General features: G+C 43.5%; 1 protein-coding gene across 4 annotated transcripts in view; it reads left to right on the top strand.

Moving 5' to 3' along the window:
* Positions 1-9,060: 9,060 nt before the first annotated feature.
* SLC44A5 (solute carrier family 44 member 5) overlaps positions 9,061-10,823 on the top strand; it is a 70,118-nt gene continuing 68,355 nt past the window's right edge. For 2 of the 4 annotated variants that reach the window (XM_088060560.1, XM_088060563.1), the window contains exon 1: positions 9,581-9,841. In XM_088060560.1, coding sequence (XP_087916686.1) covers positions 9,790-9,841 — 52 coding nt within the window. In that variant the 5' untranslated portion in view covers positions 9,581-9,789. Of the gene's footprint in view, positions 9,107-9,389; positions 9,522-9,580; positions 9,842-10,823 lie in introns of those variants that run through there. The other 2 variants (XM_088060562.1, XM_088060561.1) reach the window with 2 other exon arrangements.

Raw genomic sequence — 10,823 nt, 5'->3', positions numbered from 1 at the left:
GTTTTATTCAAGATCTAAAAAACATTTTGGAGTGTTTCTACTTCCAGCTTGACAGAGTATTCCCTAGTAAGGAGTTGGAACACTTTGGGTACACTCCTAGGCCATGTCTTCGAGTAAACTTCATCCGAAAATCAGTTAATGCGTTTTGAGATCTCTCTGTGACTCAAGTAAGACACAGTAAGTGGGGGCAATTTGGAGACTCCCCTCAAAACTAGACTCCTCACCTGAACTGAACTGTTCATGAGACTGAGAAGGTTATTGTCTTTCTCAAGAAAGAGAAATTGAAGGAATTGAGTCAGGAATACACCATAACATTTGCTGTTGTCTGGGTTTGCCTTACGCTAGAAACAAGGGAAATTTGCTACTTGCTTCTGAAGACAGATGTCTATACTGTCTGGAAGGAAGCTTCTGTAGTAAAAAGCTGCTAACCATCTGTGATCTCCTGCAGGGTTGTAGATGTTAAAGAACAGAAATTGTTCCAGAAAAAGAAAGGAAAGACCTCGTAGAGCCGAGACAAAGGTATTCCAGGGCATTCCTGCTAAATGACAGGAGCAATTGGGTTAAGGTACTAAAACTGCTCGCTATGCAGCTTCCACTCTTGAAGCTATACCCTTACCTTCCTTCTCTCCTTCAAATTGTTTGCTACCTCTCTTCACATCTCCATGGGTAAATGAAAGAGAATTTTTTTGCCAAAATGTTGTCAACATAGTTTTTCCAAAGCCAACATGGAGAAGAAAATTCAAAGCCTGGATGATCCATGTCTACAAAGTGTTTGGGAATAGAGGGGTATGAAAGATGGCAAGGTTATCTGTCAAAGCCTGAACTACTAGAACCTTGAGGTTCAAAGTTATTTACATAAGGAGTGACAATAGATAAAATTTTCCATAAGGTGTACTTAGATTTTTTTACATTTTTCTCTGAAGCAGGAAATACAGCATCTGTCTTTTTGCTTTTATTTTCTCAAATACTTACTACCGTGTCATATTTCTTAATTAATATTCCTCTGCTAACTTTTACTACAGTAAGAATTGTATACTGCACAGTATGTTGCTTTATTAGCCTAGAATAATCTCTTACATATTAAGCAGCAAAATGCATGATGCTTATTGCTGAAATGTATAACTTAGCAAGTAAACACAGTAAGATCATTGCATTACAAACTACAGCTCGTTGTCATGGTTTAGGAATAGTATTCCCCAAGTTAGTGCTCATGCTGAGACTCTTGAAACTGCCCTGCTGCTCGCTTACTCCCTCTCCTCCTGTGGCAGGCTGGAGAGAATTCAGCATCTCTTTCTTGGCAGGGTATTCAGGGCAATAAATCCAATGATAAAACATGGAGGGAGACACATTCTTACAAGAGCAAGCTAAATGGATAATGTGCACAAGATTTGACATTGCTTAGTCATAATCTGAGTTTGTACAGTCAGTTAATAACCTGATCTCTGAATTTAATTTTTGCAAATTCCATATTTTTTCATGCTCCTCCACTAAACATAAAAAATTATAAATTATATTACGTAATGTTAGATATAGGATTGTTTGAAGATATTGTAATGTCGTAGTTTAGGAACAGTACTCCCCGACTTAGAGCTCCCAGTGTGACTCTCCAAACGACACTTCTGCTCACTCACTCCCTCTTCCCTAACCCTCTCACTCCTGCTATGGAAGGCTGGGTAGAGAATCGGAGGCACAAAAGGTAAAGATCGTGGGTTGAAATAAGCAATGAGGTAAGAAAAATTACTAGTAACTGTAACAATAATAATAAAAGTGTGCAAAAGAGAGAGAGTGATTCACATGCAAAATGCTCATTAATCCTGACTACTCCAGTCAGAAGCAGCCCTTTCCCCCCCCACCCCAACAGTTGTGAGGTGGTGAAGAGTAACCTCTGGGTCCTGGCCATGTGCCTTCTGGCCACTGCAAAAATTGACCTTGTCCTGGCCAGAACCAGGATACTTATCAACTTAACAGCTGTATTCTAGGCTGAAGTGTTATTTTTTTTTTATTAGTAATTGTAAGTGTTTTACAGGTTTGGAGTTTTTTTAATTGTTAAAAACAAACAGTATTTTACCATTTGTTAATTAATTTTTGTTTTAGAAATGGAAAGCTACTGGAGTTTCTGCAGTGATTTATGTATTAAAAGTTACTGAAGTTACTGCATTAAAGAAACATAGTAAAATTTAGTGTGTAGGTCCTGAATTCATGATCTCTAAAGTAGATTAATTTTCGATGCAGTGCAATGCAACAAGCATGGCAACTTTTTCTTAATAGAATTATGACATATTTTACTTTTCTGTGATCCTTGATACAATAGAAACTTAAAACATCTTAAATACAACACTTTTTTCTAAATTTCTGTTGCAAGCTCTTGTGATTTTTATAATTTTTCTTGGGGTTTAGTGGGAGGCACAGGGCAGGTAGTTAGGGTTTTTTCCCAGCTTTTTCATGGTTTTTAAAGCCATAACTTTATTGGGGGGGGGGGGGGGAAACAAAAAAAAAAAAGGAAAGCATCCCTATGGAAACATCTGAATTATCTAAAATCAAGATTCAAACATAACATCTTTGAGGCAGTCATCCTCTTTGCATCAAAGATTTAATTCTTGAATTAAAATATTTTCAAGTATATTTTTAGATTGGAAATTTGACATTAAGCACTGTTTGTGATACTCAGGAATTAAACAATCTTATTTAATTACAGTCATAGCTGCTCTAAGTCTTGAAAGTTTTTTATTTAACTACTGTATGTAAGCACTCCAAATCTTTTTCCTTAATGTTGTATAACTACACTGGGTTACATTTATGTGACTATCAAACATGAACTGTAAGGAAAGAGAAGGGACAGATGTACAGAGCTTGAGAACAAATAAAAACCAATCAGTGGCATCCAGTAATAATTTTGCTCTCTATTGCCTTTCTGAAGAAACAGAAAGTCAGTTGAAACATGAGAAGATGATTTTTGAACTGTGCCTTAGTGTAAAAATCACTCGTCCTAATTTTTTTTTAACGTATGCTGAGACTTTTCCAGGACTAACTGCTTTAAGAAACCATTGCTTGGTTAGACAAGCATGGCTTTTGCTTGCATGAAATATAAACAAGTTAATCATTATGAAAGAGGGGTAGGCCTAGCCACATGTAAAGGAAGGATCGAGGATATTTTTTGCACTAAACATGCTGCAGCTGGCACTTTAGCAGCCTAATAATTCTCAAGATATATTTTTTTGTACATTTCTCCTTGTAGAATCAGATATTAATAAAAGTCCAGTTATAGTGAACATACCTCTCTCAAATGAATTTAACACTTATATGTTGGAGCCCAGAACAGTGAAGTTACCACTCTGCCAGCCCAAGCTGACTAAAGGTGAGGTACCACTTAACCAGCACCGTGACAGTACAGCGGGTGTGATTTTTAATAAACATTTATATTGTAAAACTCTGTTTGTGGCTCTGCAAGACCATACCAATGCTAACACTTAATAGTATACAAGAACCTAACCATGTAAATATGTATTGATACAATGTAGACACTAATTTTATAGTTAAACATGTATACTTTTTTTTTACTAAGTGCAGTAAATGACAAAACACAAAGTAAACTATGCCTTAAAGCACAAGAGTTCTGTTTCTGTAACAGCTGACAGAACTTATGCCTGCATAATAAAGACAGAATTCAATAATGATTATAGCTGTTGCTTGTTGTTGAATTGTATAAGGTAGAGTTTAGAAACACTAGCTGAGATTATAGCCCTATTGAAGCACATAGAGTGAAAAAGTAAAGAAGGGGAGAAATCTTGGGCTGGAGTTTCTGGAAGGAGAATATTGGGATTGAGAACACAAGCACAAGAAGGTGATTGAGATTTTCATCTAACGTTCATATGACAAACAATGAGGCCCTTTACAACATGAATAGCTGAAACTCATTTTGCCATTGAAGTAACAAGACTTGTACTGGGTCAGACCAAAGATCTGTTTGGCATAGTATCCAGTTTATGGCAGTGCAATGAAGAATGGTCAGGACATGGTTCCAGAACAGATCATTTGCCAATAATGTAGTGATTATTTTTATCTTTTTTTCTGAAATTTTTTCACCCTCCAAAAATTTTTCAATTTATAAGTTTCCTGAGCTGGAGGTGATGTCTTTGTGTTTAATCATGCTTCATAGATGTCTCTGCCATTAACTTGATTTTTGAATGTGTTGAGAACCACAGCTTAGTTTCTACACTATGAAGAACCACTTCAGGTTGCTTCCTTTTAATCAGGCATCTGCTAAATTCATTTGTGGTCCCTACTACTTGAATTCAGACACATTCAAACATAACATATTTGAGGCAGTCATCCTCTTTGCATCAAAGATTTAATAAAATGTGTTGATATCCCCATAGCATTTTCTTTTCCAAGCTGAATAATCGTATTTGAGTATTTTCTACAATGTCTTAGCTTTGTGTCAAAGAATTAGAATCAGAACGTTGCTCATGTTCTCACAAAAAGATAAAGAGTATAACTTCTGTGGTCTTTTTGTGTGATTTTTGGTTACCCTTTTTTTTTACTACCTCTGAAGACCGAAGTGAAAATTTTCATATGTTATCTGTGATAACAAGATGTGGGATATAATGGTCAACTCAAAGCTCATCTTTGTATATAATTATTTCTCTGCACCTGTTGTCCATGTCATTTTACATTCTATTTGCCCTGAGCTTATCTGAAATTCTTTCGGCCCCATAACTATTGGCATTAATTTTTTCCACTTCAGTATTCCTCTCCTTTTTTAAATCTTTGATGAGTATCTGGAACAAGAGTCCCTACATATGAGCCTTTGAAATTCTATGGGTGACCTCACCAATTTAAAAAAAATTTGATTAGTCTTCAGATTTGAAAAAAAAAAAAATTATAAGGCTATGTGGAAGGAAGATATGTGCTTCTTTGAGGTCATCTGGTCATGAACCTTTTCAGTGCAGAAACGGGGGAAGCCATAAACAAGAACATGAAGATACAGAGACCTGACTGGCAAATGGTAAGGAAGCCAGAGATGAGACACAAATCAGACGCTCATACTAACTGATGAGGAATGTTTATTTCAGTATGATTATCTGATCAAAGGTCTTGTCAAGTGCGATAATAAGAAAAGTGGAAAGCCATAAATGTGGAGACACAAACTTGACAGTCAAAGATAACAATGATAAGGACAAGAAACAAACTGCCTCTCAATAAACCGCAGGGAGACTGGGACTTTGCACCTGATAAGATGCAAACATGAGGGTCCATAATGTTGGAAATGGATCTGTGGAGCTATTCAAATTAATGAAGGAATGTGCAGGGGAAGGGCATCTAGAGGAACAGAGGAGAAAGTAAAGAATGGAGCATTAAATGGACCAGTCATGTTAAAAAGGGCAGTAGGTACACTTGTCTGACTGATCCCTATCTCACTATCCCATGTGTATGTGTGTTGTAAGGATCAAGTGGCAACTACTGAGAGTCCTCTGTGAGTGGGTTTGGTACCAAGGTTACATTTTGGGATGTGGATGCCCATGGCTGCTGCTGGTGTTGGGGAGGTCTCAGTATCTGCTGTTGGAGCGGTTGGAGGTCTTAGCTGCCAGCTGCTGAGGTGGGAACAGTGCATGTCCTGAAAATCTTTTACTGGGAGGGACTGGTGTGGGTGAGGTGAGTGACGGGTTCAGCATCAATAGCTGGAGAGTGACCACATGTCATAGCTTGTGTGCGTGGTGCTTGATGCTGAGGGGGCCATTATCTTCCCCATAGTGGGTGTGCATGTCTCATTTCCTGGCAAACTTCAAGCTGGGCTTGCCAATGAGTAGCAGACGTCGGGTCATCAGGCAGGCAGGGATCCATCCTGTCATCTGTGGCAACTGTGAGTGTGGAGTGCCTGTGGGATGTGTGAGTGCAATATGTTTGCAGCAAGCATCAAGCTGAACTAGCCTGGAAATAGGCACTCCTGAGGCAGGTAAGGAAGGTGGGATCTGGGCAGGGGTACCGGGTGTGCGTGCATGTGCTTGGGCATCCAGGGAGTCTTGTGTGTGTCTGCACTAGTGACCTTTTGTCTCTGCCAGCCCAAGAGGAGGAGAGGACATGGCTGCCTGTACTCTATGCTGGAGCCGAGGGTGAGTCGTGCATGTAGGTGCTGTTGAAGACTGTGCACCACAAACAGGAAGGCAGCAGCAGCCACGCCACTCTGCCTGGTAGGGACCCTGTGTCCCCAGGCACTAGCATGGGCTCCGGCAGCTGGGCAGGACGGGAGGGGTCCTGGAGCTGCAAGAAATGACAGGCCCTCCTAACACCCTTTAACAATTTTTAGCCATAAAAGGACTTTTCCCTCTTTGGTGGCTCATTTTGTTTAAAACTTTTTTCATGAGGAAACTTATGGAATGTTTTCAGAAATACAAATAACTTGAAAATCAGCTGCATTCCCTCATTTTCATGTCTGCTGGCTCCTTGGGAAGTCTTCAGTAGTTCTCTGAGTCCTGACTTCTTTTTACAAAAATTATACTTTCCAATGCATCACATTTTCCAAATCTGTCTGCAATACTGTAGTTTTCACTATTTGCAAAATGCAGAGGCAAGGTCTGCAGTTTTATGGATTTTCATCAGAAGGATTTTCAAAAATTTTGAAAATGTTTATCACCTCCAAGGCTATATGTGCATAGGAAGCTTAAGGAAAATATCCTCTTAACTCTACATGTTCTCTTCCTCCTCTTAGCCTTTAGAAAAAGGATTCTTTTTAACATCCATACTCTTTTGAAAATTAATGGTCAAACTCTTTTTTGGCCTGCCTTTTACACTTAACGTGCCAAATTTTGTGATCCTTTATAATTTACTCACTTGAACAAAACTGTTCCTTATTTTCATGGTTATAGGAATATAGGAATATTCCTCCTAGTTTATAACTGCTGCCCTTTTAATTCTATCTAGTCTTGGTGACTTCCTTCTGCCATTTCTCAGGCCATCCAGAGAAACATTAATATGCAAAGATGATCTGCTGCGTCTCAAAGTGGTCTCCTTACATAGCCCTCTATCTATCCCTATAGCTGTCTTATAGTTTTTAACACTATTCTAACCTTTTGAATTCTTTTTAGCAGGTTTTTGCTTTTATTTTATTGTATTTTTAAGTTATTCCTTGGTTCTGGAATAACTTCTTGGAACCAAGTCAAAAGTTATTTATTCTCCTGGAGGATATAAATACTGTATTATATAAATTGTATAGTATAGACACAATATTGTATATGCTCTGTATTATATATAATATATATAACATGTGATACCTATATATCTTATATATTTATTTGTAGAACAGGCTATACTACCTGTATTACCTATGTTTTTTATTGTTGAGGTTCCAATATTCATTCTCAAAGGCAGGCTATTGTGATTTGATGCTGGCCCAATGACAGGTACCCATGAAGCCATACCAAACCAATACAGCTACGGATAGATACATTCTTCTGTACAAGGGGAACAGAAGAACACTGAGCTGTAGAATAGTACTGAAGTTTCCTCAAGCATGCTACTTAAGCTCTGACTATCAAATCCGGTCATGCCTTGCTATCTTTAGGTTGCTGTGCATTATCAGAATGAGCCAGAAGCCATTAATACACCTCCTTCCTTCTTACAAAGCTGCCCTATGCCACTTTTCTCATGTTTGGCTCAGGCTTTGCCGCAAGAAGCTCTTTCTTCTGTAGATGTGATTGTCTGAATTGTTTTCCTAGTCAACATAACTGAGATGAAATAAGAATTTCTTCTTAGATAGCAAAGTATATCAACCCTTTTCTACATCGTCTATTTACTTGAGGTCCATTTCCTGGAACACAGACAGGCATCTTGGGTAGCTAGGCTAGGTAAGTGGCCTAGAGGATGGGGGACTAGGTTAAGAAGGAGCTCTCATTAAATTTGTAGACCATGAGCAGTGCACAGAATCATAAACCTCTGCCCAGACACTACTCTGATGATGTGGGATGACTGAAGGAAGCATGCACTCAATTGAAAATATAATATTTAAAAGTATAAACTCTAACAATTCAATATTGGGGGGCAGGGTGGGTGGGTAATGACTCCACACAGTATTTCCACTACTAGCAGACAAAACTACATATGTGAAATTCAGTAACTATTGGAGCAATTAGCCTGAACTGAGGCCCCTAGGAGGATGGGTTAAGTTGTACATACGCCTGATTTAGTTTTCTTGAAACTAGCCAAGGCAGCTACCTCTACAAGACCCGATGATGCACGGACCATGTATGTAAGAGGCACGTACCCTCACTAATACACAGATGATTGGTTTACATTTCCATACAAGCATAGCAACAACTTCCATGATCTATGGACATTAACTTACTCATAAATAAATGAGACATGTGCTTTTGAGGTCTTAAGCCAATTTTTGAAAGGGTACCTTTATTTGCAAGCCTTGGAAAGAAACTTTTCCTCTAAAGTTCATGCCTGAAAATACAAGTGACAGCGCACTTCTGTAGTGTCTGAATGTTTTCTCTTACAAAATACTGTGTGTTGGACTTAGGGACAACAGACTAATAGCATTGTGACATCTGCGTATAGTCGCCTTTTGCTATAGTGATGATTTGTGCTGTCACGACTGTGAAAGAATCTCAGCAATCTGACTAATTGCTCGTAAGTGGCCATTGCCCCGTTCAGATAAAATGCATGGGGGATGTCAACTGAAGGAAAGTTTATAACCAGAAATGCGTATTTCTCAGGGTGTTTTTTGACTGAATCATGAAAATGCCCCAACCCAGAACCAACATGCTTTCCCTCCGTCGGGAGACACACGCACGGCTGTCGGTGAGCACGTAAGAACACTTCGTCCTCCTCCAGCCCCGGGAGCCCGTGCCGGCTGCTGTGCACGAGACTGCTGCTCGAGGGCGGCCCGGCCGGCCCGGCGCTCAGCACGGGCGGCACGGACAGCTCCGCCAAGGGAAGTGCTTCCCGGCGGGGCCCGGGCGGGCGGCGATCGGCTTCAGGGCCGGCCGGCCGCCTCCCACCAGCGGCAACACCTCAGGGCTCTGCGCAGGGCACTGGCACAGACGGGCAGCGCACCCGGCTGCGACCAGCGGCGGTTGGTGCGGGAGGATGGAAACCGCCCTGCCAGGTACGGCCCCGCCGGGTCCGGCCGCGCTCTCGCCGGATGCCGAAGTTGCCGCCGGGGCCGAGGGAAGTTGGCGACGCGCGACCCGTCCCGGCTGCCCTCGCCGGCACTCGACGCGGGCGCGCCGCCCGCACCCCCCCTCCTCGCGACCCGGGCACCGGCACCGCCCCCGCGGGTCGGCGCAGGCGTCGCCGCGGAGCCGGCGGGACGGCAGGGGGGGCGGGGGGTGCGGGCGGCGGCGGGGGAGTGGGGGGGGAGGCTGCCCGGCCGCCGCCGCCTCTCATGCCTTCACGGCAACAAAGAACGCGTTGAGCGGCGGGCGGAGGCGCCGGGCCCCTGGCTGTGCCCCGGCAGTGCCGGCGCGGAGGGCAACGGGAGACGATGGCGAGGAAGGGCGAAGCCTCCGCACATCTCTACGGTGAGCACGGCGTACGGCGGGGCGAGCGCCGGTGCTGGGGCGGGGACGGCCGGCGCCTGCACTGCCCTCCGGCCTGTTTACAGCGCGGATCCGCCCGGTGGGCAGCGACGGCCAGAGGCAGACGGAGTTTGTTTCCCTTGGCGAATGTGGGGGCGCGGTGGCCGCGGGGTCCCCCGTGTCGGAGGTAGACCCCGGGACGCCGGAGCACCTGGCCCGGCCTGAAGCAAGCAGGACGATCGGTTCAGGGAAGGAGCCGGTGGGCGCAGAGATGGGGGCGGGCAGACCTGGAGCTTCCGCCGCCGCCCCCGCCGCGGGAGCAGGTGCGTTGTGGCCGCTTTGTCCGTGTTCTGGGGCACAGAGGGGCCGGGCGGCAGGTGCGCGGGCCGGTCGGGCCGAGACGAGCCGAGGCGACTCGACTGTGGGATTCCTGAAGCGTTGTGCGGGGCCGGGGGGTGCCCGGAGCGGTGTGCGGGGGCGGAGCCCGCTGAGCGGTGGTACCTGTGGTACTGTGGTACCTGTGGGCTGCTGGTGCTCGGGGCGCGTGCAGCGGGAGCTTCCCGCTGGTCCTGCTAACCGGCGCTGCGGGAAGGTCACCGGGGGCAGAACTTCATCTGGGTGTTCGAGCTTTGCTTTAATTGCTCCTTGGAAGGCGATGTATTTGCGATGGAGGCACGGGGTTTGCAAAGCTGCTTAGCCTGTTTGAAGGTGTCGCTACAAAGCCGATTTCCTCTTCCAGTGTGCGCGAGATTTCCATGGCAAAACAAACGTGCAGAATAAGCAAACCCCCTTAGGACAGGTCTGCTGCTCCAGGAGCCTTGAAGGCCTCCAGTAATGAGCCGAGTTACGCAAAAGGGTAAACGTGGTTTGGTAAAGCAGACTTTGCCTCGGTACCACAGGCATGCTTTGTGACATGTTTACACCTTGGAAAAATCTGTTTTTTAATTCACTGCCATGGTCTGAAGCTTGATCTGTCTAAAGGAAAATTCATGTTTTGGCTTCCTTCGAAAAAGGGAAATGAAAAAAAAAAAGCCTTTGGGGAGGGATGACAAGCCACAGAACTAAGGTGAAATAAAAATTGGTGAGTCGGAAATCATTTACCTTCTGAGAGAACCTTTTTATACTCCTATGGAATTCAAATAACTTTGCGGGTTACTGCAGAGAGTGTGTAGGCCTAAGATCATAGATACTCAACACCGATGGCAGAAAGAGTGGAAGTATTATTGTGAAAGAAGAGCGCACAGTATTCAGGAAGGGAAAAATAGCTTTCAAATATAGTTCAGTAAGTGCTATGTATGCTTCCTC

This window comes from Pseudopodoces humilis, chromosome 10 (assembly GCF_049639895.1).
Source record: "Pseudopodoces humilis isolate 2021_Gansu_Grassland_sample_001 chromosome 10, ASM4963989v1, whole genome shotgun sequence".
NCBI lineage: Eukaryota > Metazoa > Chordata > Aves > Passeriformes > Paridae > Pseudopodoces > Pseudopodoces humilis.
The sequence above is the reverse complement of the archived record's forward strand: the minus strand, read 5'-3'. Positions and strand labels throughout refer to the sequence as shown.